The sequence below is a fragment of the Canis lupus genome, chromosome 5 (genome assembly GCF_048164855.1).
Source record: "Canis lupus baileyi chromosome 5, mCanLup2.hap1, whole genome shotgun sequence".
Taxonomy (NCBI): domain Eukaryota; kingdom Metazoa; phylum Chordata; class Mammalia; order Carnivora; family Canidae; genus Canis; species Canis lupus.
Genome location: NC_132842.1, coordinates 73,326,551 through 73,354,015, shown reverse-complemented (window position 1 = coordinate 73,354,015; position 27,465 = coordinate 73,326,551). Strand labels below are relative to the sequence as shown.

General features: G+C 45.9%; 1 protein-coding gene across 2 annotated transcripts; it reads right to left on the bottom strand.

Moving 5' to 3' along the window:
* Positions 1–5,385: 5,385 nt before the first annotated feature.
* IFI6 (interferon alpha inducible protein 6) lies at positions 5,386–9,361 on the bottom strand. 2 transcript variants are annotated; one of them, XM_072827573.1, is made up of 5 exons: positions 9,223–9,361; positions 7,538–7,638; positions 7,131–7,328; positions 6,901–7,050; positions 5,386–5,592 (listed from the first exon to the last, which is right to left on the bottom strand). In XM_072827573.1, exons 2-5 carry the CDS (start codon positions 7,605–7,607, stop codon positions 5,495–5,497), a joined length of 516 nt encoding a protein of 171 aa, XP_072683674.1. In that variant the 5' UTR covers positions 7,608–7,638; positions 9,223–9,361; the 3' UTR covers positions 5,386–5,494. The 2 variants fall into 2 exon arrangements, with proteins under 2 accessions (XP_072683674.1, XP_072683675.1); XM_072827574.1 differs by having other exon boundaries at positions 7,131–7,217.
* Between the last annotated feature and the right edge of the window lie 18,104 nt (positions 9,362–27,465).

Below are 27,465 nucleotides of genomic sequence, written 5' to 3'. Positions count from 1 at the left end.
GGGGCTCGGATCTCTGGAGAAGTTACGTTCGAGCTGACTCCTGAAGCAACAAAAGTGTTCCAGGCAGAGGGAAGGGCTTGTGTAAAGGCATTGAGGTTGGCAGGCACTTGGAGGGTTCTGGAAAGGGAAAAGAGGCCAGTATGGCTGGAAGAGAGTTGGGGGAGGGGAAGCAAGGTGAAGAAAGACTCTGGAGCTTTGGAGGAGCAGATTATTCAAGACTGTGAAGACTAGAGTAAGGGAGTAGAATTTTTTTTTTTTTTTTTAGGGAGTAGAATTTTAAGTGTGACGGGCACCTACTGGGGGACTTTAAGCTGGAAGGGGGGGTCACTTTGTTGTGCTTTAAGATCTTCTTGACTCTGTGTGGAGAATATACAAGAGTGGACACAGGGAAACCCATTAGGAAGACCTTGTAGGTGACCTCCAGGACTGAGGGTAGTGAGCTAGATGATGAGAGGGGGGCCAAAGGGATACCTGGATGGCTCAGCCGTTGAGTGTCTGCCTTTGGCTCAGATGGTGATACTGGGGTCCTGGGATCCAGTCCCACATTGGGTTCCCTGAATGCAGCCTGCCTCTCCCTCGGCCTATGTCTCTGCCTCTCTCTCTCTCTCTCTCTCTCCCTGTGTCCCTCATGAATAAATAAATAAAATCTTTAAAAAAAAGGGGGGGGGCATGTGGGTGGAGAGCCGTGAACAGTCTCCAGAAATAATTAGAAGATAGTTCTACAGGCTGATTGATTGCTGGATTGAGTGTGGGGGGATGGATGGGACCAAAGGAGATTAAGTACCTTTATTGGACAATTATTTATATGGTCCTCTCTGGTGCCAAGTACTGTTCTACAATGCCTGTCAAGATTCAAATCCTGGTCCTACCACTTGCTAGCTGTTTACCTTACGGGAGTCATTTAACCTCCCTTCTCAGTCTTGATCCTCTTCATTTATGAAGCAAGGATCCTAATAACACCCAAGAGGGTTGTTGTCAGGATTAAATGAGTTAATATATCTAATACCTTGGATCTAGAGGTCTGGGACTGGACTCTGAGGCTTAGTACTTGGACTTGGCTACTTGGGGCTGAGTGCTTGGGATTGCTTCTCGAAGTAACCCAGGCTCCATTTCTTGACTGGCCTTAGACAAATGAGCCTGCCCCTAACCTGCCTCTTCTCTGTGGCTTCATAACACATGAGAAGAGTGTGACCCTACCTGTCTGCACTGTTTGCTCCATGGAAACCTCGGAGGGAAGGGAAGCCTGCTCCGAACTTCTATATGGGGCCTTCCTGGGGCCCCTTTCTTTTTCCCTTAAGCCAGGAAGCCCACACCTCCTACTCTTCTGCCCCTCCCCCACAGCAATCTGCTTAAAGGAAGTGGCTCTTTAGTTCTTCACAGGAAGCCACAGGCCTCCTCTGCCTCTGCTCCCTCCAGTTACTGCTGACCCAGGCCCTCTGCTGGCCCAGGCCCCTTTCAAGGTTGAATCCAGGGATACCCTGTATCTGACATCACTCTCTACTGCCCAGCCAAGGGGAAGTGTTTGTGGAGTGTTCTCATGTCATTTAAATCCCTGTAGCAGCGGTCTGGAAGCACAGGCTATAGGCCTGAAGGTGAGATCTGATTGCAGAGGGTCCCTAATGCTCTGTTGGGGAGTTTGGAGATCCTCAGATCCTCAGAGGGCTGAGGGCCTGCAGTGCAAGGGAGAGGAGGGGCAGGCCCTGCAGGGATCCTCAGGATTCACTACTCCTGCGAGCTTCAGGAGCTCCTGCGGAATAGCAGGGGCAAGGTCGATTCATTTTGGTCTTCAGCATCCACTGTGGGGTCTGCCCCTGGGAGGGCTGTTGGTAATTGTGGAGCAGCTAAAGGATGATTCAGGCTGAGGAAGATTCAGGGTGGGGCTGTACTGCCACCTGGTGGCCACAGTAGCACATCGCACCATGGGATGCGGGGAGGGCTGCCCTGAGAGGGACGGAGCTGGCTTTCCAGGGTCTGCGGGCCAGGGAGGCTCTTGAATAAAAGGAATCCCTACGTGAAGGGATTTTATTAAAGAGAAAGGCACCTCTCACTTGAGTACTAGGGAAAGACATTCGAGGTCTAGATGAGAGTCCAACTCCTCCCCTCCTCCATTTCATAGACTAGGATACTGAGAGGTCTGGAGAGAAATGAGGAGGACAGAGGACCTCAATGTTGTTTTCCATCAAGTCAGCCACACAGATGGGATCTATTTTTGGACTCGTCTTAGGGTGTGGTCTCAGAGTGAGGAACTGCCCTGTTGGTTTCTAGTCACCCTCATTTGTGACCAAACATGGCAGCCCTCGGCACCATCACCCACCTTAGTCACCAAAGTTGGCACCACAAGGTGGCTTTTGGCAGCTTCTAAAAATAAAATCCACTCTCAGAGGGCTGGGACCAGACAGGACTGAGAGGATTCTGAAGCATGTGCTTCAGGCTCAGCAGTTTTAGAGCAGGAAGTACCTCAGAGGCCATACTATCCAAGCCCCCTTGTTGTGAAAACGAGGAAGCTAAGACTCAGAGAAGGCAGGTAACCTGCCAGCAGCACCACCTATTGCTGGGCCAGGACTCAGTTTTTTGTCTCTTTGACGGCCATTGCCACGGCGGAGTCTAAAAATGCACTAGCATCTCCTGATTTGTTGAGTTAGTGAAATCTGGTTTGTGTTCATCATTCTGCCTCACACTTTGTAGACAGGATGATTGTGATCCATGATGGCTCACAAGGGTCAGGATGCGCGAAAGGAGATGGGGGCAAGGAGGTCGAAAGAGGTTGTAGATGCTTTGTGGAGGCTCCTAGTGTGTGCACTGTGGGCTCCAAGGAGGTAGGAACTGGGTCTCTTCCACCATTGTGTTCTCAGCAGCTGGCACAGTGCCTGACACAGACCGAGTGCCCAGTGAATGCCTGCAGAATGAAAGCAGGGAGTTATCCTGCACAGACCCAAGGGATCCTCTGATAAGAAGAGTGTCTCCTTAGAGACGGGTCATTTTCAGTGTCATTCAGCCTGAGAAGTGCTGAGGCCTCAAATCTGAAATCCTGGGGGCAGAGCTGTCTGTCTCTCTCTGGCCTTGAAGCTATCCAAGGGAATAAGATGCCAACGGAAGTGGCGCCTGGGTGACTTAGGTGGTTAAAGCATCCACTTGTGGTTTCAGCTCAGGTTATGATCTCAGGGTCCTGGGATTGAGCCCCAAATCAGGCTCCACACTCAGCATGGAGTCTGCTTAAGGATTCTTTCCCTCTTCCTCTGTCCCTCGTGTGTGTGTGTGTGTGTGTGTGTGTGTGTGTGTGTGTGTCAAATAAATGCTTTTTTTTAATGCCAAGGGAATAAGTGCGGGGCAGTATATGCTCTCCGGGGTAGGGTGCCCACCCTTGGGAGAAAGAAAGAACAGGGTCTGTGAGCTCCTGAAAATAAACCCTGACCCCAAGATCATGTGATCTAGTTCCTGGCTATTATTTGGCTTTTTCCTCTCTGCTTTTTTTTTTTTTTTCAAGATTATATTTATTTATTCATGAGAGACACAGAAAGAGAGGCAGAGACACAGGCAGAGGAAGGAGAAGCAAGCTCCATGCAGGGAGCCTGATGTGGGACTCGATCTTGGGAATTGGGGATCATGCCCTGAACAGAAGGTAGACACTCAACCACTGAGCCACCCAGGCATCCCTCCTCTCTGCTTTATGCTTTAATCTTAAAAAGGAAGAAACTGAGTAACATGAAGTGAAGGAACTCATGTTAGGTGTATAGGACTCCAGAGGAACTTCCTAACTATTATGTTCCACTGCTTTGTTTGAAAACCCCAGCCTTATCTATGCTGGAGGATGCTGATTAAAAGGTTTGAGGCCTGTGTTTACTCATACCACAGTGTAAAAGGGGTTTCAGGTCTCCCACCCCCACACCTACATGATAGTGACAGTGAGTATTATCAAGAGTCACCCAGGGAAAGAACAAGAGGTCCAGTCATCCTTCCCATGAACAGTGAGGAAGGTGAAGGGACAGGTAGATGGGAGGAGACTGACCTCAGGTTTGATTCTACCCACATATATTAGCACTTACTGTGTGCCAGGCCTGTGCCAGGCACCGGGGAGGAGAGATAAATTAGAGACAATGCCCTCCCTGAAGGTGTCAAGGGATACATAGTATGTCTCTGGGATGTCAACCTTATAGACAAACTGGGGTACAGGCCTCAGTAGAGTGTGATGCCTGAGATTCCACCTCCCTCCATAGGCAGAAGTCCACTCTCTGCTCCTCTGTGGATGGCCGTCACCAAGACAGGACTCTGCTGAGGCCCTCTGGTGAGTATCAGGTCAGGGGACTCAGCCCAGCTTTTGCTCTTGGACACAAGCCATGAGGAGTGTGTGAGGAGCAGGTGGTGCCTCTACCGCCTCTGGACCTCTTCCACAGGCAGTGCTTCTCTGGGGCCTGGGGCAAGCCAGCTGAGGCAAGCAATTGCCAGCTGCAGAGATGGCATTAGATCTGGGGGCAGGAGCAGGCAGGATGGGAACTCTTACCCATCCACCCGCCCACACACATCAGTAATTGAAGAAGAATTTCTGGACTATAAGTGGGGGGATGGCGCTGAGCACAGCTGCTGTGGCCCTTTGGTGACCAGCTTCTGTGGTTCACACATGACTACTTCCCAGGGTGGCCAATTTGGCATGGAGGCTGATGTGCCCGCTCAAAGACCAGAACTATGGTGCTGGCACAAGCCCTGTCTTCACTGCTATTTGATTTCCAGGACCTCTGTGCCCACCCCATCCCCACCCCCAGGTCCAGGCACCCTGGGTTCACCTGGACAGGCCTCGCTAACTTTGGATCTCCCCAAAGCTTTGGGTTGCCCTTCCTGTTCCACTCAGAAGGTGTAAAGGCTCCATATGCAAACTGTCCACTTTATCCTCAGAGTTCTTGGAGAGAAGGAAACCTTACTGAGCCCTCAGAAAGCTGCTGTTACACACTTTCCCCAAGGAAAATTTCTGGCCTTATATTCTCCATCTCAGGGAGACCACTCTAGAGCTTCTTCAGAGAATGGAGATCAGTCTTCTCCATCTCTGCCTAATCAGAAAAGTAGCTGGAAGCTTCTCCCACTGAGAACAGACTGAGCTCTGCCTCCCCAGGCACCCTGTGAAATCGAGCCTGAGTGTTCACGCTGTGGCAGGAGGCTCTGCTGGGAAGGAATCCCAGAGGAGGGGATGTCTCAGCTGGGTTATGAGCTTCAGAAGGACATTTGAGGCAGAGAGAACAGCATGTGCTGAGGCCCAGAGATAAAACCACTTGGTTGTGTTCTGGGAGCTATGGTTGGCTTTAGGGGAGAAGGGCTTGGAGGTGTGTGGATAAGACAAATCAGAGCCAGATCTTGCAGGGCTTCTCATAGCAAGGGTGACTCCAGAAGGGCAAAACGTTTTCTGATAGAATTTTATTCTGTGTTTTCACGCAGGTCACTGCTGAGTGTGACAGAGAAAGCTCTGGGCTATGACAGGAAGAGGGATTGGGTTCCTGGTAGGCACTGGCTACTCCTCATCCTCCTCGCTGTTTTCCAATTGTTTGTGGACGACGTAGCCCAGAAAGGCACCAATCTTGCCCATGAGGGCACTGCCACCACCAGTCCCTGGAAAGCAAATACAGCCAGGTCACTTGGGGCCCGGGGAACCAGAACTGGGAATTCAAACGCCTAGAAACCATTAGTTAAGTCCAGCCTCTTTATTTCCAGTTAGAGGAACAGGGGCCCTGAGAGGGAACAGGACTTCCACAAAGAGAATCCTAGCTCCCCCTTTACTTGCCATCTCAAATCAGAGATGTGTTTCAGAGATGGAAAATACACAAATCACAGCTCATTGTCACATCTGCTGTAAACACACTGTGTTTTTTTTTTTTTAAGATTATTTATTTATGTATTCATGAGAGACACACAGAGAGAGGCAGACGGAAAGCAGGCTTCCTGTGGGGAGCCTGACACGGGACTCAGGATCAGGACCTGAGCCAAAGGCAGGTGCTCAGCCACGAAGCCACCCAGGTATCCCCACACTGTATTATTAATAACGCTAATAGCAGCCACCTAGTGGAGACCTCCCTGTGGGGTCTGGGGGCTCACCAGTAAGAGCTTTCATCCTCCTCACCACCCTGTGAGCCACATGCAGGAGCACAAGCATCTTAAGCACAGGACTGTCCCTAGCTTTGCCCACACCCTTCACCTCCCACTGCTGGAGTGTGGCCTGATTTGTCTTCCCTTCTGCCCCTTCTGTGAAGGGCTCTATTTTTCTGGGCTGATTCTTTGAGCTTTTGTCATCAGGAATTGAGAGCAGATGGAAGATTCAGGAAGGCAGAGGGGAGCCTGTCAGGGACAACTTTTCTCTAGGATTTTGGAGGCCTCAGAGAGAGAGGGAGAGAAAGATAAAGGGGTGGGGGAGAGACAGAAGTGAACGCATCTTTTTTTTTTAATTAAAAAATTAAAAAAAAAATTAAGTGTAATCTCTACACCCAACACGAGGCTGGAACTCACAAGGGGGAGATCAGGAGTCACATGCTGTACTGACTGAACCAGCCAGGAACCCCTCTCCACCACCTTTTTTTTTTTTTTTGCCACTGCACCATCCTTCTTTGCTCCTCTGGCTCTCTGGGATGGGGCAGATTCATAAAATGTCATACTGAGGTTGGCCACCCCTGGGAACAGATGGGGAAACCGAGGCTTGTTGTGACCTGGCCGGAGCATCAGTGCAGCACGTGGCCTTAGTGGCTAACAGCGAGGAATAAGAAGAGGTTCGAATCCTGACTCTGGTGCGAATTAACTGGGAGAACCCGAGTACGTGACTCAATCCCTCGGAGCCTCCGTTTCCGCGCTGCAGGACCGGGACTGCCAACACCCACGCGGAGTCCCCCGGCCCCCGCGTCCCCGCCCGAGGGCGCGCCGCCCACTCACCGAGGCTCTGCAGCGTGGCCACCAGCCCCCCGGCGGGCACCCCGCCCGCGTTCGCCACCGCGGACCAGCTCATCAACGAGGCGGCCACCGAGTTGGCGGCGATGCCGGTGCTCATGAAGCCCAGCGCGGGCAGCACGGCGGCCAGGAGCCCTGCGGGAAGAGGCGGCGGTGAGGGGGCACCCGCAGGGGGCGCCCGCCCCCCTCCCCAGCCGGCCGCCCTCCCGACCCACCTCCTCCGACGGCCGTGTAGGTCAGCGCTCTCAGGAACCCGGAGCCTCCGCCTTCCGAGCCATCTTCCTTGTCTTTTTTTCTTTTGCCTATCGGGAGGGGACAGCGGGGTCCTCTGTGCCTGCTGCTCAGGACCAGCCCCAACCTCCCATTTCGGGGAGCCTTGCTGCAGGGAAGAGGCTTCACCCGCGGCGCCGCGCCTGGCACGTAAATGCACAGAGCACATTTCGGTGGGATGGAGGGATGGACGTGTAGGGATTCGAATCCGGGACTCTGGCCACAGCGACCCGGGGCTGTGCACTAGAATAGCCCTTCCCGTGTTGGAACCAGGGACCCGAGACCCTCTGTCGGGATTCCGAAACTCTCGGCTTCTTTATCCCGCAGCCCTCGGGTGTGCGCGGATCCCTACCTGCGTCCACCCCGCCGCAGGCGAAGAGTAGCAGGTAGCACAGGAAGAGCGACACCGCCTTCTGCCGCATGGTGGCGCCGCGCGCAGGCTCGGCCACAAGCCTAGAGAAGGGGGAGAGGGAGATGGTCCCCAGTGCCCTTTGGGACGCGCTCGGCAAGAACGAGGTGCTCCGGATGGAGCCCGGGATCCTTCTAAGGAGCCGGGGGCTTTCAGTTTCAGCGTGGCAACAACAGTCACACAGCAAATTGTGCAGCCTAGACACACACTCAACACTGTCAGATTCAAACCTTAGGCTCTTGGGGATCCCTGGGTGGCTCAGCGGTTTAGCGCCTGCCTTTGGCCCAGGGTGTGATCCCGGGAGGGATGGAGTCCCGGGATCGAGTCCCACATCGGGCTCCCTGCATGGAGCCTGCTTCTCCCTCTGCCTGTGTCTCTGCCTCTCTGTGTGTGTGTGTGTCTCTCATGAATGAATAAATAAGTCTTTAAAAACAAAACAAAAAAACACCTTATGCTCTTAATGTTATAGCACAGAATAGGAAAATACATATGCCCCCAAACTTACCTCTGATGTGATCTTTGTCAGCTCAAGGCATTTTCCTTGAATTAAAAACAAATAATCTCCCACATATTGAGGACTTAGCACTTTATGGCACAAGGTTACTTATAACAACTCCATGGGGTATGTACCATTGTTCTCAACCATGTGTTATAGATAAGGAAGGTGAAACTGGGGGAGGTCAAGTAATATTCCTAAGATTGCCCAGCAAGGAAGTCTCAGTCAGGATTTAAACCCACAGTTAACTGATGCCCAAACCCACACTTCTAACAACCACTCCAGATAACTTTATCCCCAAAGATGAATTCACTGTCACATCAGATCCTACATTAAAGGGGTTACAGGGATCCCTGGGTGGCACAGCGGTTTGGCGCCTGCCTTTGGCCCAGGGCTGGATCCTGGAGACCCGGGATCGAATCCCACGTCGGGCTCCCAGTGCATGGAGCCTGCTTCTCCCTCTGCCTATGTCTCTGCCTCTCTCTCTCTCTCTCTGTGTGTGACTATCATAAATAAATAAATAAATAAATTTATAAAAAAAAAATAAAGGGGTTACAGAAACCGTCCAGTCCTATAGGCAGGTAAGGTAGCTTGGGCTCCATTTTACAGATGACAAACTAAAGCCCAAAGAAATGAAGTGCCACGGTTAAGGCCACAGATTGCTGAGTTGGCACCTATAAACTAAGTTTCATGCCTTTTGGAGTTTTATACCACAAGCCCCTAAAAACCCCAACGCATCTCCTTGGATCAGTCTTAGCTCATGACACTACAAGGGACAAGGCATACCCTCCCTGAGGAATGGGTATCCTGGTTCTCGAGGTATGAGGCCCTGGCAAAGGTTGGCAGCTTGACATCCATTCTCCCTAGCTCCCTTTTTTTTTTTTTTTCAAAGATTTATTTATTTATTTGGGACACACAGAGAGAGACAGACAGACAGAGAGAATAAGTGGTGGGGAGGAGCAGAGGAAGAGAGAGAAGCAGATTCCCTGCTGAACAGGGACCCCCCCCCCCCCAGTGCGGGGATGCAGGGTGGGGGCTCGATCCCAGGACCCTGAGATCATGACCTGAGCTGAAGTCAGACACTTAACTGACTGAGCCACCCAGACACCCCTCCCCTAGCTTCTGAGATTACCTTGGAGGAGGGGAGAAGAGGACTCTTCCTTCCAGGAGCCTGATGTTAGATGGGAACAGCAGTGAGGTACAGTGAGGTAGCAGCTCTCTGGCTGCAGGCTGGTTTTATGTAATCACATTTGGACTGCCTCCTCTCCTCCCCCAGGCCACCAACCAATCCTAGTCTGAGTTTTCATTTACTACACTCATCCTGTGTTTTCTTTTCCCTTTCCCTTTCCTTCCACCCGGCTCACTGACAGCATCTCTGCCTAATCCACTGGCAGAAACCTGTAATTGAAGCCAGGGACTTTCTTTTCTTTTCTTTTTTTAAAAATTTTTATTTATTTATGATAGTCACAGAGAGAGAGAGAGAGAGAGAGAGAGAGAGAGAGAGAAGCAGGCTCCATGCACCAGGAGCCCGACGTGGGATTCAATCCCGGGTCTCCAGGATTGCGCCTTGGGCCAAAGGCAGGCGCTAAACCGCTGCGCCACCCAGGGATCCCCAGAAACATGTAATTGAAGCCAGGGACTTTCTGAACAGCTCAGAGTATTTCAAGCAGACCATGCTAGAGTAGGGATCCACGGCCCTGCTGGGTTTAGTGAAGCCCCACCACCAGCTCCTCTTGGGATGCAGAGGACTTTCACAATTCCATTCATAATAATGCCTCCCATTTATTGAATACTTTCTGCATACCAGGGCCTGTGTAAAATACTCTATATACATGATGTCTTTCCTGTCCCACAACAGTCCTGTGAAGTATCATCTATTGTTTATAATTCTACAGAGGAGATGAAAGCTTGTGGAAATGAAGCTCATTCAATTCCATGTGTTCTCAGGCTGGCTCCTTCTGGGTGATAGGCATCTGGTAAGACCAGTGAAGCCTATATGCATGACACCGTTGGCACACAGGTCCTCTGATCCTGGTAATGGATTGAGTATTCTTTAAACTTTTGGATAGTAATGCTTGCAGACACACTATGGGTAAGAAATACAACCGGTGTTTGGAGTACATAACAATTCCAATGAGGATGAATCATTGCCTTTTCCAAAGTGGAAGGGGGCTGACATAATTGATCTGCCACCAAGTGGCTGGCTGTTGTTCTCTCTGACCTATGTTGCAATACTGAAGCCTACTGCCCGCTGGTTGGCTATATTGGCAGTTGCTGGATTAACTTTGGTGAGAGGGAGTCAAGTTGCAGTGTCCCCTCATAGCCTCCATCTTTGCTACCATGGCCATTCTTTTATGGATCTTTCACAAAGCAATAGAGTTGCTAAGTTAGAGCCTGGTTGACATCCACAATACAGGACAAATGACCATCTGGCTGGACAAACTCCTCTGCAGTAGGTAGTCTCTGGTAAGTCGTTTTTTTTTTTTGTTTGTTTGTTTTTTTTAAGATTTATTTATTTGTTTGTTTATTATTTAATTATTTATTTATGAGAGACACACACAGAGAGAGGCAGAGACATAGAGGGAGAAGCAGGCTTCCTGTGGGGAGCCTGATGTGGGACTCCATCCCGGAACTCCGGGAGTGTCCCTCTGGTGAGTGTTAACATGAGACACAAAGATCCTCATGCCTAATGCCTACTCCTACCTATGCTCCCTATCCAGATATGCTTTTCTTTAAAATTCAAATCTTGCTCTTTCCAAGCCATTTGCCACTTTTAGGAATTAGTGTCTGTCTACACCTCAATTTGTCTCTTGCAAAAGGAGACAAGAGAGCACGCTGCTCATGGTTCTGCGCCTGAGTTTACACTGCCCAAGGCTACCCAACTGGGGCTATAGTAGAGTAGTCCATTTCCAGCTAGTGCCAAAATATCATACTGACCTGTCTGTGAAATGGATTTGACTCCTTTCCTTTTCTATAAATCGATTGCAGGGAATCCTTCATGAGACCATAGGTATGAGTTACAGGAGTGATGTCAGATCAACAGAGATACAATGGGAGTCTGAGCTTCCTGTTCATTTACTTCTGCCTTCTGAATCCTGTGGGTCCAGCCCTGAATATAACACTTCCATCATATTGGATTGCTGCTATTCCTGTCTGATAACATCTAGCTTAAGACATTTAAGTCACCTGGCATCTGGTGGTCACAGTGGGGCCTAGTTTCACATCAGGACTTTTTTGTTTAAATGGACCATGGTTGGGATCCTTGGGTGGCTCAGCGGTTTAGCACCTGCCTTTGGCCCAGGGCATGATCCTGGAGTCTCGGGATGGAGTCCCACACCAGGCTCCCTCCATGGGGCCTGCTTCTTCCTCTGCCTGTCTCTTTCTCTCTCTCTGATTAATAAATAAAATCTTTTAAAAAAATGGACCATGGTGAGTATATCCTTGCTGTAGATCTCAGGGGTCCTCACTGAAACTCTCCTTTTTGAGCTTCCATAGGCTCCCTACAGAAACTTTATCCATCACAGATGCCTCCAGCCACATTCAGGATCATTTCATCCACCGGATTTGGGCTAAACTCCATCTATTACCTGACCTCCATTAGTCCCTACTCTAACCAGAAAGCTGTCAGTATTTTGTGTCTCTTACTTTCTGTGTCAGCTCAGACTCCATGTCTTTAACAGTCTATGAAAATCTTGAATAGTCTTCTCTTTCCAATGCACAGTTACCCAAGCAAATGTCAGCAGATCCCTTTGGGGAAGGATTGGAGGGACATTTACTACTGTAGCGATGATAGCATTCACTGCAGAGTTGTTCCTTAATGGGGCATGGCCTCTCCTGTTTTCAAGTGTTCTGGTTATGTGAACTTAGATCTAGGATCTGGATGAGAGATTGTGATTTTTCCATTTGCGGCAGCTAATGTCAGTCTTCTGCTTATCACCTCTGAGTTTTTTTTTAATATAAAAATTGAGAGGAGCAACTGGCTGGCTTAATCTATAGAGCATGTGACTCTTGATCCCAGGGTTATAAGTTCAAGCCCCATATTGGGTATAGATATTACTTAAAAATAAAATCTTTTAGGCTTTTTAAAAAATTTTTTTAAAGATTTATTTTATTTATTTATTTTAGAGAGAAAGAGAGAGCGCATGCTGTCCATGAGAGTAGAGGGAGGGACAGAGGGAGAAAATCTCAAGCAGATTCCACATTGAGTGTACAGCCTGATATGGGACTTGATCTCACAACCCTGAGATCTTGACCTGAGTTGAAATCAAGAGTTAGATGCTTAACTGACTGAGCCATTCAGATGATAGCAAAATAAAATCTTTTAAATAAATAAAAATGAAGATTACCCAGTCAGCTGTCCATCCATCCCATCCCCATAGGCAACTTGCCATAGATCCATCCCTGGAGATCAAGGCACCCTCATTGTCACTTTGGCCTTGCTGCCCTTGACAGTAATCATACTCACCTGGCCTTGGATGCCACCTCTGCCATTCTGGAATCTCAACATTACTATTGATATTAGGGATCCCAGTTCCATGGCGGCATCTCTTATTCTTCATCTCAGCCTACCAAAGACAAACACCACTGAGCTACCCAGAGATGCTGATGCCCCCTTTCTCAGTGAACCCTTTATTGCCTTAGTAAAGAGAGTCCTCTGGGCTCTCCTAGAGAACATAGTCAGGGGCTGAGTTTTTGGATTTTACATTCCCACCTCCTTGAACTTTCTGACCTCTTCTTAAATAGTCTACTATGGAAGTTCTAGCATCTTGTAGGCCACCATCCTGCTTTAAGGAACCATCCTTGCAAACTATTAAGACCATATTTCAATTATTTATTGCTGAATAACAACCTCCCGTGCTTAAAGGCTTAAAGCAACAGCAATTTATTATTTCTCACAATTCTGCAGTCTGGGTTAGACTTAGTTGGGTGTCCGTATGCTTCATGTGGTATTTACAGGTATTTGTAGAAGAAATGTCTAAGATGTCCTTTCCACTTACCCAAATGACACTTCAGCTGGGATGGATAGAATACTCGGGGATTCGTCAATAATCTCTCTCTCTCTCTCTCTCTCTCTCTCTCAGATTTATTTATTTATGCGAGAGAGAGAGAGAGAGAGAGCAGGAAGGAAGGGCAGAGGGAGAGGGAGAGAGAATCCCAAGCAGACTCTATGCTGAGCATGGAGGCAATGTGGGGCTTGATCTCACAACCATGAGATCATGATCTGAGCTGAAACCAAGAGTTGGACATGGATGCTTAACCAACTGTACCATGCAGATTCCCCAGTCATCTTTCTTAATATGGTGTGTCCACGTGGCTAATTTATACTTTTTCAAAGGATGAGGAAGTGCCAGTTTCTTATATGGTGGCTGGCTTCCAAGAGGGAGGAAATGGAAGTTTCCTCTTGTTGAAGTTTACGTCTGAAACTGGAACAGTGTCACTTCAATCATATTCTGTTAGTTAAGGCAAGTCACAAGGCCAGTCTAGACTCAAGGAGAAGAGGAAAACAGACTCCCATCTCTTGATGTGAAGAGTGGCATGTATATAAGGGAAGGGAAAGAATTGATGGTGATCATCTTTGGAAACTATCTACCAGAGATGAAAGCTAGCCATCCTGGAAAGAATATTGGAGACTATGAGGTGTCTGGCTGGCCCAGTTGGTGGAGCATGGAACTCTTGATCTCAGGATTATGGCTTTGAGCCCTGCATTGTGTGTAGAGATTACTTAAAAATAAAATCTTAAGAAAAATATTGAAGTCTGAGCTATGGGACAGTGGTCCATGACATGATCCCTATTAGCTGGTCTTATATTCTGCGATGGCTGCCCCCTCACTGCCATGTCTAAAACCAAAATCTCTCCCACATATATTAGCTAGGTCTTTTGATTCCTTTGCTGTGTACCTTGTTTTTCCCAGGTAAGGACTAAAATTTTCCTACTCAGGACTTGCCAGGAACTGACCCTGGTTATTTGAGGAGGTGATGGGAGTAGGTCTTGAGGAGAATAAATATCATCTTATGAGGCACAGGCTTCATGTGAGATTATTTCACGTCTCTAGAGAAAGAGAAATTGTTCTTTCTTGGCAAGAGGACAGGGAAACCACCCAGGAAAACAGGAGAATTTATGAGGTAAAGATTCATAGGTTTGTCTTCCCTAATGTCCCTATTCCAGGTTTCAGGGTCCTACTCTTTCCCTGTCAGGACCTTGATTTTGACATAGGAGATCTACTAAAGTCGCACATTAAAAATTTTTATTTATTTATTTATTTATTTATTTATTTATTTATTTATTTATTTTAGAGAGCATGAGTGGAGGGGAGGGACAGAAGCAGAAGCAGACTCCCACTAAGCATGGAGCCCGATGCCAGGCTCCATCCCAAGACCCTGGGATTATGAACCAAGCTGAAGGCAAATGCTTAACTGACTGAGCCACCTAGGAGCCCCTAACACTGCACGTTTAAAGTCCTTTGCAACTGTGCCACTTATAACCAGCCTGATCTTGGATGTGGTTTGTTTTGTTCTGTTCTGTTGTTTTTTACCTAGTCTTCCCTTCACAAGAGAAAGCTTTCATATTTGCGATGCCAACTGAAGGCCAAGGTTATTATCACTCCACTTGCTACCATCAATGAGATTCCCTATTGCTTTCACATAAATGAGAAAAACAACCACAGAATCATACACTGAAGGTCTGTTTTCTAGGACTTCTTCTGGTACTAAATGTCAGCCTATGTTCCCTGGAAAACGGAGCCGGTATCTAAGGTTGTATGCTAATGCTTTCTTGGGAGTTACAATCTCCAAAGCCAGGGGAAAAAAGAAATGAAACAGAGAAGGAAGGAAGGAAATACAAGCTAGTGCATTACTTAGCTGGCCAGAGTCCCACAAATCTCAAAGCCAGTTGCTCAGTCACATGGGATCTCTTCAAAGAGGTTGCATAGAGCCACTATGTCTTAGAATAGTCTGTAAGAAGGTAAGAGGGAAGAAGAGTGAGGAATTTACCTCTCAGCAACTTTTCACTGTCTGGTCTCAGGGTCACCAACAGGGTCTTAACAGTCTGCACTTTGGAATTGTGTGAATTCATTCCACTGGGCTGTTTCTGGGCAAGCCAGAGCCTTTATGGGTCCAGTTGGGTCAGACATGAGTGCCAAAGCTTCTGTGCTTACCACTATAGCAGGCTTCATTGAGTTCATGCCAAAGACTAGCATTTGCCTCCTGATAATGCCGAGGCAACCAGTAACATTTGGAGACAGGAAAAGATATAAACTGCCGGGAGACATCTAAACTGAGTCTGGGACAGTGAGAATAAAGACTGGCATTAACTTAGAGTGAGATGGAAAGCTACTGCAAGGATTTGAGCAGAGCGACATATCTGACAAGTTTTAGCAGGATTACTCTGGCTACCCAGGGGTCAATTTCGAAAGTTCGGGTATATCAGTCAGGGTTCTATCAGAGAAGCAGAACCATTAGGGACAATATAAAATTAGGGATTTGTTTACGTATTTAACCTTATACAATTATGAGGGCTGCTTAAACTGATTATGCAGGTTGTTGCTTGTGTATCTGGTGTTGGGCTAGAAGTTAACAAGGAAGTTTTGAAAGATAGGTGTTCTCTTTCTTTTTTTTTTTTTAATATTTTATTTATTTATTCATGAGATACAGAGAGAGAGAGAGGCAGATACATAGGCAGAGGGAGAAGCAGGCTCCCCGCTAGGAACCCAGTGTGGGACTCGATCCTGGATCCCAGGACCAAGACCTGAGCTGAAGGCAGATGCTCAACTGCTGAGCCATCCAGGTGTCCCGAAAGATGAGTGTTCTGAAAGAAGGACATGAAGTGATGGATGTCAAGGTCAAATTGGACCCCTGAAGATGAACTGGAACCCATGAGGACAAACTAGATTTCCTGTTGGTCTCTCCACCTTCAAGCCTCCAATTTTGATGACCAACAATAGAAACTGATGCCCTTCATAGACACATACTTAACCCTGGGTTTGGAGAAGGCAGAGAACTGGGGGTTGCAGAGGAGCTGCTGCCTTATACCAACCAGGGAAGCCAGCAGATTAGTGAAAACATGCATGAGCTACAGCAGCATCTGACCCTGTATCAGTCTTCCAAGAGTAGGCCTGACTACAGCCTCACTTCTTCTTTTTTTTTTTTTTTTAAGATTTTATTTATTTATTCATGACACACACACACACACACACACAGAAGTGGGGACACAGAGAGAGAGGCTCCTGCAGGGAGCCTGATGTGGGACTCCATCCCAAGTCTCCAGGATCACACCCTGGACGGAAGGTGGGGCTGAACCGCTAAGCCACCCACGCTGCCCTACGGCCTCACTTCTGCCTCCAAATCCTGCTTGAGTCTTCTTCTGTGGCAAATTCTCACCCAAAACTACACAAGAAATGGAATTCTGGGAAACATAGTTCCAACTTAGCTAAGTTGACAAAATATAAAGTACTTGAAATCTGGAGGTATCAGGAATCCCTGGGTGGCTCAGCGGTTTAGCGTCTGCCTTTGGCCCAGGGCGCAGTCCTGAAGTCCCGGGATCGAGTCTCACGTCAGGCTCCCGGCATGGAGCCTGCTTCTCCCTCCTCCTGTGTCTCTGTCTCTCTCTCTCTCTCTCTCTCTGTCTATCATAAATAAATAAATAAATCTTTAAAAAAAAGAAATCTGGAGGTATCTTGAATATCTCTCACTACCTGAATCTGTTTGCTTGGAGCTTGGGTGGTGAGTTCTGATGCAAAAGTAGCATGTGTTGAGCAAAAAGCAAATGCCCACCACTCACATCTACAGACCCTGGGACAAAGGTGTAAACAGAGCTGCACCTATTACATGTAAATATTTAAAAACTCTAAATGAAGACATAACTTACCATTTTTAAAAATATTTTATTTATTTATCTACGACAGACACAGAGAGAAAGAGAGAGGCAGAGGGAGAAATGGGCTCCATGCAGGGAGCCCAACGTGGGACTTGATCCCAGGTCTCCAAGATCCAGGCTGAAGGCAGCGCTAAACCGCTGGGCTACCAGGGCTGCCCTAACTTACCATTTAAAATATATTCTAGCTTGGAGCAGCTAGGTGGCTCAGTTGATTGGGCTTTTGGGTCTTGATCGAGAGTAGTGGGTTCAAGTCCCACGTTGGGCTCTCTATTGGGCATGGAACCTACTTAAAACTAAATAAATAAATAATAAAAATAAAGTATATTCTATCTTTATACCTTAAATTTACCTTAATAATGACAAAACAAAAGATATGTGTAGGCCTATAGCTTTTATATGACCCAAAGTCTATCAGAATGAATGCTTTTCATTATCAGTCTACATATCTGTGTCCTAGTGATGGACTGGGAATATTTGGATAAGAAATAAAGAAAATATATAAATAATTAATACATTATTATATGTTTATTCCATATAAAAGAGAAAGAAAAAAGGGCTAGCCTGTAACTCACAGCTAGACCATGTTATTGAACATAAATGATCTCACAAAATACCAATCTCAGATGTTACTCTGAGACCATGATAAAATAAGACAAAACAAGGCCACTTTATATTTTATCTTAGCCCAGACAACAACAAGGTCACTGTGCTCCCTCAGAATATGAAGCTACCCTTTCCTCCTTAGCTAAAATGAGTGACTGCTACTTCTCAACAATTAGTTTTACCTTTGTGCGAGGCTCATTTCCCCATGGATAAGATTTATGTATTGAGATTCCTAATCATAGTATTGCCCTTGCTTTCTGACATCCAGAAAGTGAGAGCAATCCCTCACTATCTTAGACTTTCTCCTGTCATTCAATCCTAGTCCAGATCCTATAAAAGGCTGTTTGTAACACCCTGATTCCCAGTGTGTCTATTTTCCCTCACCACAAAGGATAATAAATCCAATTTGTTTATCTATAGTTTTTTTTTTCTGGTGGTCTTTGGTTAAAGAGCATTAACACATACATACACACACACTCACACACAAACAAAAGAGCATTAACACACCTAGAACATATTTTTCTTGACTTTTTTTCACCAAAATTACTAACCTTTCTTTTCCTTTTTTAAAAAGGTTTTTTTTTTTTTTTTAAAGATTTTATTTATTTATTCATGATAGTCACAGAGAGAGAGAGAGAGGCAGAGACACAGGCAGAGGGAGAAGCAGGCTCCATGCACCGGGAGCCCGACGTGGGACTCGATCCCGGGTCTCCAGGATCGCGCCCTGGGCCAAAGGCAGGCGCCAAACCGCTGCGCCACCCAGGGATCCCTTAAAAAGGTTTTTATTTAAATTCCAGTTAGTTGACATACAGTGTAGTTGCACTGCTTGTGCTTATGCTCAGCTTCTGGAAATCCCCTTGTGGCCTTTCCTATTCTGTTAGCCCTTATAGGTGGCTCTGAAGATGTGCCTGTTAATCCTGGGAGGGGAGGAGTGTGGTCAGCATCTGCTTTATACCTCCTCCAAAATGCCTAACTAACTGCTTAACATTAGTTTCAGGTGTACAATACAGTGATTCAGCCCTTCCATTCTACATCTGGTGCTCATCATAAGTGCATCCCGGGATCCCTGGGTGGCGCAGCGGTTTAGCGCCTGCCTTTGGCCCAGGGCGCGATCCTGGAGACCCGGGATCGAATCCCACGTCGGGCTCCCGGTGCATGGAGCCTGCTTCTCCCTCTGCCTGTGTCTCTGCCCCTCTCTCTCTCTCTGTGTGACTATCATAAATAAATGAAAAAAAAATTTAAAAAAAAGTGCATCTCAATCTTTTTTTTTTGAAAATATGCTAGCATTTTAAAAAAGATTTTATTTATGTATTCATGAGAGACACAGAGAGAGAGAGAGAGAGACAGAGAGAGACAGAGAGACAGAGAGAGAGGCAGAGACACAAGCAGAGGGAGAAGCAGGCTCCATGCAAGGAGCCGGATGTGAGACCTGATCCCAGTTCTCCAGGATCAGTCCCTGGGCTGAGGGCAGCGCTAAACTGCTGAGCCACTGGGGCTGCCCCCAATATTTCTTTTTTAAGTTTTATTCATTTATTTGAGAGAGAAGAGAGAGAGAGAGAGCGAGAGCATGAGCAGAGGGTCAGATGGAGAAGCAGACTCCCTACTCTCCAAAATATTTAAAACATCTATTAAAATAATCTATTAAAAATAAAAATCATCTAAAAAAGCAAACTATACACATTAATATAACATTTAAAAGGAAAATTTAAGGGGCACCTGGGTGGCTTAGTAGTTGAACGTCTGCCTTTGGCTCAGGTTGCGATCCCAGGGTCCTGGGATAAGTCCCACATCAGGCTCCTGGCAGGGATCCTGCTTCTCCCTCTGCCTATGTCTCTGTCTTTCTCTGTGCCTCTCACGAATAAATAAATAAAATCTTAAAAAAAATAAAATAAAACTTTCTGATATTTTAGTATTCAATATCCATCTAAATGCCAATAAAAAGAATTGGTACTGGGCAGCCCTGGTGGCTCAGCGGTTTAGCTTCCCCTTCAGCCCAGGGGCCTGATCCTGGAGACTTGGGATCAAGTCCCACCTCAGGCTCCCTGCATGGAGCCTGCTTCTCCCTCTGTCTGTGTCTCTGCCTCTCTCTCTCTCTCTCTGTGGGTCTCTCATGAATAAATAAATAAAATCTTAAAAAAAAAAAAAAGAATTGGTACTAAGCTTCACACACGTTACATCGAGATCTATGCATACTCAGATGAGTAATAAGATTTGTTCAATTGGAAAACATCCCTCAGCTGCCATGTGTGACTGTTGTGAATGCCGAGGTAATTTATGAGTATCTCCAGTTTGGAATTGAAATTGGAAGAGAAACAAGAAAATGGACACTGGGCACTACTGGGAAATGATACTTTGTTGTGCCATAATTTATTACATTCATGCTATCAGAGAGGAAAGTTTTGGCTAGGCAATTAATTTGTCTGTTCTCTTGCCTAAGCTCTATCTTTCAGTCTTCCACAGGCTCTAAAGCAGTGTCTGTTCTCTGATGTTGCAGTGACGCAACCTATAAACCTTTATAGCAATCAACACAATTCACTTTTGTTTTGGGAACACAGGACACAAGATTTTGGAAGCATTCCCTGGGGCCTGAATGGTGCTGGTCCTAGATGTTTATGATTTCAGGTTGTGCTGTGCCAGGGCTGAGCTTCAGATCCTGAGCCATGGAAGCATTCATGTGTTCTTTATCTGATTTGTGTTTGTGATATGCAGGGTTCTCTAAAACACAGGGCTTAGATCTAAGGATGGTAGTAGTAAGGTCTTGGATTTTGAAGGATATTCCAAAAATTTTATTTGTGGGGGCACCTGGGTAGCTCAGTGGTTCAGTGTCCGCCTTTGGCTCAGGGCATGATCCCGGGGTCCTGGGATCGAGTTCCACATCAGGCTCCCCATGGGGAGCCTGCTTCTCCCCTGCCTGTGTCTGTCTCTCATGAATGAATAAAAAAAATCTTTAAAAAAATTAGAACTAATCAATAGTATTTATAGACAGATCGGATGTGATATATGAGAGAAAGTGAAGTCAGGGATGACACCAAGACTTTTGAGCCAAACAACTGGGAAAATGGAACTGTTGTTAACTAAGGTGAGGACTGCAGAGGGAACTGGACATTTTTTGGAGATACCAAGTTTGAGATGTTTATCAGACATCCAAATAGAGATGTTAAGTTCAGGGGAGAGGCCAGACTAGAGATAATTTCAAAGTCATCAGTGGTTAAAAGCCAAGAGTTACATGAGACCTCATAGGATGAATGAAGAAAGAAAAAAAGTCCAAGGACTTTTTATATTCCCTGCCAGTTGTACCCCACATGAACTAGCCTCAACCATGCAGACTGTGGAGCAACTCACTAGAAGTCTGGGTGCCTGGATGACAACATGGAGCACAGCCACCAGTTGACCTAGAACATTAGTCCTTAGACCATTATTGTTAGTTTCAGCTGCTGTAACAGAATACCATAGACTGGGTGGCTTTTAAACAACAGAAATATATTTCCCACAGTTATGTAAACTGGAGAGTCCAAGATCAAGGTACCTGTAGATTTGGGGTCAGGTGAACCAGCTTCCTGGTTGCTCTCTTCCCCCTGTGTCCTCACTTGGTGGATGGGGAAGGGAGTTCTCTAGGACCCTTTTTTTTTTTTTTTTTAAACCAGGGCACTAATTCCATTCATGGGCCTAAGCCCTCATGAACTAATCGTGTCTCAGAGCCTTCACCTCCAAATACTGTCACGCTCGGGGTTAGGTTTCAACATGTGAATTTGGGGAGGACATAAACATTGTCCATTGCAATTATATTATTTTTAAAATTTTTATTTATTTATTCATGAGAGACACAGAGAGAGGCAGAGACATAGGCAGAGGGAGAAGCAGGCTCCATGCAAGGAGCCCAATGTAGGACTCAACCCCAGAACTCCAGGATCACACCCTGAGCCGAAGGCAGACACTCAACCACTGAGCCACCCAGGCGTCCCCACTGCAAATATATATATATATAAAAGATTTTATTTATTTATTTATTTATTTATTTATTTATTTATTTGAGACAGAGAGAGAGAGAGAGAGAGAGAGAGAGAGAGGCAGAGACATAGGCAGAAGGAGAAGCAGGCTCCATGCAGGGAGCCCAATGTGGGACTCGATCCCAGGACTCCGGGATCATGCCCTGAGCCAAAGGCAGACACTCAACCACTTAGCCACCCAGGCGTCCCCCTACTGCAATTATATTAGAGGAAAGTAGACATTTAGCTTAGTCAACCCACTGAATAATTGTTCATTCTTGTTACAGCAGCCAAGTCTTACCCTAGATGGCAAAGCTCATGGAAGTCCCTGCATCCAACACAGTCCAGGAGCAGTAGACAGGAATGATTGAAAGGAGTGTGGCTCCTTATGCTGGAGAGTGGCACAGGGAGCAGTGGAACATTGTCTCCAATCTCCTTGAGCAAAGCAGCTATGGTACATATTCCTGGCAGACATGAAGATGCCTTGTGGTCTAGATGAGGAGGACATGGCAGCGAGCCACATGGACAAATGACTTGACACCAGATGGGAAAGAGGACGTCAGTATGGACAGATGACAAAGACCAGATAATCCTTACCCTGCTCCATTCCACCTGTGCTTGTGGCTCAAAAAGTTCCCAGAATTTATTTATTTAAAATTTTATTTATTTATTCATGAGAGACACAGAGAGAAGGCAGAGACATAGGCAGAGGGAGAAGCAGGTTTCCCGCAGGGAGCCCAATATGGGACTCCATCCTGGATCTGGGATCATGACCCGAGCCAAAGGCAGGTGCCCAACCGCTGAGCCAACCAGGCATCCCCCCCCCCGCCCCGCTTTTTAAAAAGATTTTATTTATTTATTCATGAGTTACACAGAGAAGTTCCCAGAATTTAGATGCAGCCCATGGGGAATGTGTGGGGCAGACTCTACATTATACCTGCCGCTACTGTTCATGGCCATCTTTCAACTTGTACACTGGATCCCATTCCCCATTTATTTACTCAACGGCTTTGTTTCTTCCACTTTCTCCTGCATCATCAAGTTTCCCCTTTACCTTTAGCCCCCACTGAAGAAAAGAAAAAGATAAATCTTCCCTTGTCTCTCATAGCCTTTTAAAATTATCCTTTGTTGTTGTGTTCCAAATCCTCTAAATGCTTCTCTATAGTCATTGACTCCACTTCCTCACCTCTCATTCTCTCAATTTTTTTTCTCCTGTTCCATCTGTCCTCAGCCTCTCTCCATCAGGGTTTTCCTCCTGCAAGCCCAGTGCAACCACTCTTGTCAGGGTTACCAAACATCCATCCTGCCGAGGCTCTTAGCAGCCTTTACTGATGCTGATGACTTTTTTTCCTTAAAGTTTGCTTATTTATTTATTCAAGCAATCTCTACAGTCAACAGGGGGCTTGAACTCAAAACCCTGAGATTGAGTCATGTGCTCTTCCAATCGAGCTAGCCCGGGGCCCCAATGGTCACTTCTTTCTTGAAGACCTTTCTTTACTTGGCTTCTGAGACCCAACACTCTCCTGAGTTTCTTCCTAACCTCACTGACTGTACCTTCTAGTTTCATTTGCTGGATTACCACCTCTCCCTCTTCCATCCCATCCTTCATTTGGGTGCCCGTTCATGTGCCACTTCCTCAGGGAAGTCTTCCCTGATCATTCCATCTAAAATAGAGCCTTTCCCAATATTCTCTCTCCCTTTTCCCTGCTTCATTTTTATCTGAGCACTTAGCATCACCTGAGATTATATTATACATTTGCTTACTCATATATCACGTGTCTCTCCAATCCCTAAAATGGAAGCTTCATGACAGCAGGGACTTAGTTATATTTATTGCTGTACTTTTTAAGAGTAATCTCCATGCCCAGCATGGGGCTCAAACTCACAACTTCAAGATCAAGAGTTGCGTCCTCAAAATAAAATAAAATAAAAAGAGTTGCGTCCTCTACCGAATGAACCAGCCAGGTGCCCCTTGTCTATGTACTTTTAAGGCCTAGCACTGTGCCTGATACTTACTAGATTGTCAATGCATGTCTATTGGATAAATAGTATAGAGAGTAAATCCAGTTATATGTCAATATATCTCAATAAAGTCAGAAAAATAATTTAAGCCAGAAAAAAATTCTTTTTTTAAAGAAATTACAGTTTTTTAAAAAAATTTCATTTCAGAATTTGTGGACCAAGAAGTCATACCTGCAATAGAAGCCAGTTCTAATTTTTGTCAACTCCCCCTTCTCCACCTCAGATGTACACCATTCTCCTTAACATGAAGATTTTCTGGAGATTGTGACTAGGAGGTAAGTGGTCAACTGGGAGAGCTGATCCAGTCGAAGCTAAGTAAGCCCTCTCTGGACTTCCATGGTCCCCTAGGCACAGCACAATTTATTCATCCACTATTCTGTCAAGAGTTATTTCCTTCTTTCTCCCTTTCCTTTTGATACTATGAACAATATTGCTAGAAAATTGTCTTCTCCTTCTGCTCCCTCAGGAGCACACCCTGCTGCTGCCAAAGACACATGGAAGACTCGATAAGGGAAGAGGGACAAGTTTTGACAGGGCAGACGTTCAGCAAACACAGGTGTGTGTCCAGGTCAGTTCAGGAAACATCCATCACTGCCCTCACTTCAGTCTCCCAGTGGCTGATGACACTATTGACTAATGTCTCTAGCTTTTCTCTTGGCTTCTGTGAAATCACTCTCTCCTCTCTGCACTTTCTGGCTCATGGCTGCTCTGCAGGCATCTTCTCCTGAGCAGACCTCTGTGTTGGATGGACTTTCTCTTGACTCAGGAGGGGGAGCACTGCTCTCCTCTTCCTATGGGCTTCCAAGGTAACATCATCCAGTTTTAAGGCATTAAATAGTATATGTGTGTGTGTGTGTGTGTGTGTGTGTGTGTACACACACACACACACATACACATATATATACTGATAACATGCCTCAAACTCTATTTGTCCCAGACCTCTTCTATAAGATAATATAAAAACTATAGAATGTCTCCCCCTGGATGTCCCATAGGAATCTAGAACTTAATACAGGCACACCTTGGGGATATTGCCAGTTTGGTCCCAGACCTCCACTATAAAGTGAATATCACAATAAAGTGACTCAATATTATTGGCTATATTCCCTATGCTGTGCCTTTCATCCCCATGACTTATTTATAACTGGAAGTTTGTACCTTTTAATTCCCTTCACCTATGTTGCCCATTCTCCCAAGCCCTTCCCCTCTGGCAACCATCAGTTTGTTCTCTGTATTTATGATTCTGTTTCTGTTTGTTTGTTCATTTGTTTTGTTTTTCAGATTCCACATATAGGTGAAATCATATGGCATTTGTCTTTCTCTAACTTATTTTACTTATGTGTTAATAGCTGCTGACCAATCAGGATAGTGGGTGCTGAAGGTTGAGTGGCTGTGGCAATTTCCAAAACAATGAAGTTTGCCACATCAATTGCCTCTTCCTGTCACAAATGATTTCTCTGGAACATACGATGGTATTTGATGGTATTTTACCACAGCAGAACTTCTTTCAAAATTAGTCATCTGGGATGCCTGGGTGGCTTAGCAGTTGAGCGTCTGCCTTTGGCTTGGGCCGTAATACCGGGGTCTGGGATTGGGTCCTGCACTGGGTTCCCTGCATGGAGCCTGCTTCTCCCTCTGCCTGTGTCTCTGCCTCTGTCTGTGTCTTGTGAATAAATAAATAAAATCTTTTAAAAAAATTGGAGTCATTTCTTTCAAACCTTGCCACTGCTTTATCAACCCAGTTTATGTACTATTCTAAATTCTTTGTGTCATTTCAACGGTCTTCACAGCAAGAGTAGATTCTATCTCAAGAGACCACTTTCTTTGGTCATCCATAAGAAGCAACTTGTCCAAGTTGGAACATGAGGTTGTGGCCATTCTTCCATCTCCACTTGCTGTGAACACCACATCTGCAGCTACTTCCCCCAATGAAGTCTTGAACCCCTCACAGTCATCCACGAAGGTGGGAATCAACTTTTTCTAAACTCCTATCAATGTTGATACTTTGACCTCTTCCCATGAATCACAAATGTTTTTAATGACATATAGAGAGGTGAATCCTTTCCTGAAGGTTTTCAACTTACTTTTCACAGATCCACCAGAGGAATCACTTTATGGCAGTGATTTGACCTTAAGAAATGTATTTCTTAAATAATAACACCTAAAAGTTGAAATTACTCCTTGATCCATGGGCTGAAGCATGGACGATGTGTTAGCATGCATGAAAGCAACATTAATCTTGATGTGGTACATCTCCATTAGAGCTCTTGGGTAACCAGGTGGGTTGTCAATCAGCAGTAATATTTTGAAAGGAATCTTTTTTCTGAGCAGTAGGTTTCAAGAGTGGGCTTAAAATATTCAGTAAACCACATTGTAAACTGGCATCCTTTCATCTAGGCTTTGTTTTTGCATTTATAGAGCACAGGCAGAGTAGATTTGGCATAGTTTTTAAGGATTTTTGGAATGGAAATGAGCATTGGTTTCAACTTAAAGTCAACAGCTTGCATTAGCCCCTAAAACAAGAGAGTCAGCCTGTCCTCTGAAGCTTCAAAGCCAGGCATTGACTTCTCCTCTCTAGCTATGAAAGTCCTGAATGGCATCTGCTTCCGGTAGAAGGCCGTTTCATCTACACTGAACAACTTGTTGTTTAGTGTAGCCACCTTCATCAATTATCTGAGCTAGATCTTCTGGATAACTTGCTGCAGCTTCTACATCACCACTTGTTGCTTCACTATGCATTTGTATGCTATGGAAATGGCTTCCTTCCTTAAATCTCATGAACAAACTCAGCTAGCTTCTGACTTCCCTCTCTCACCTTCACAGAGTTAGGGTCTTGCTTTGCATTAGGCTTTCACTTAAAGGAATGGTGTGGCTGGTTTGATCTTTTATCCAGACCACTTGAACTTTCTCTAGCAATAAGGCTATATTGCTTTCTTATTATTCATGTGTTCACTGGAGTAGCAATATTAATTTCCTTTAAGAACTGAACCTTTGGGCATCCCGGGAGGGCTCAGCGGTTTAGCGCCGCCTTCAGCCCAGGGCTTGATCCTGGAGACCCAGGATCGAGTCCCATGTCAGGTTCCCTGCATGGAGCCTGCTTCTCCCTCTCCTGTGTCTCTGCCTCTCTCTCTCTCTCTCTGTGTGTGTGTGTGTGTGTGTCTCTCATGAATAAATAAAATCTTTGGGAAAAAAAAACTGAACTTTTCCTTTGTATTCACAACTTGGCTAACTGACACAAGAGGCCTAGCTTTCAGCCTATTTCAGTTTTTGACATGCCTTTCTCACTAAGCTCAGTCATTTTAAGCTTTTGATTTAAAGTGAGAGACATTTGGCTCTTCCTTTCACTTGAATATTTAAAGGCCATTGGAGGGTTATATATTGGTCTAATTCCAATAATTCTCCCTGTGTCTCACGGAACAGGGCGGCCTGAGAAGAAGGAGAAGGAACAGCCAGTTCATAAGCAGTCAGAACACACATTTATTGGGACACCTGGGTAGCTCAGTTGGTTAAGCATCTAACTCTTGATCTCAGCTCAAGTCTCGATCTCAGAGTCACAACTTCAAGTCGCATGTTGGGCTCCACACTGGATGTGGAGCTTACTTTAAAAAAACACACATGCATTTATCAATCAAGTTCATCCTCTTATATGAGTGTGGCTTGTGGCAGCCAAAACAATTACGATAATAACATGAAAGATCACTGATCACAGGCCACCATAACAAATATAATAATGAAAAGATTTGAAATATTGCAAGAATTACCAAAATATGAAGACATAAGAAGTAAACAAATATTGTTGGAAAAATGTTGCATACAGACTTGCTTGATGCAGTATTGCCATAAACTTTCAATTTGTAAACATGCAATACCTGCAAAGTGCAATAAAGCCAAG

What these genes read in the sequence shown, in the direction of transcription:
- IFI6 (XM_072827573.1), bottom strand. Translation starts at nt 7,607, where the DNA reads ATGCGGCAGAAGGCGGTGTCGCTCTTCCTGTGCTACCTGCTACTCTTC. An exon ending in CTACACGGCCGTCGGAGGAG is followed by an intron (nt 7,051 to 7,130) that starts GTGGGTCGGGAG and finishes CTCTTCCCGCAG; the next exon opens with GGCTCCTGGCCGCCGTGCTG. An exon ending in GGCCACGCTGCAGAGCCTCG is followed by an intron (nt 5,593 to 6,900) that starts GTGAGTGGGCGG and finishes TTTGCTTTCCAG; the next exon opens with GGACTGGTGGTGGCAGTGCC.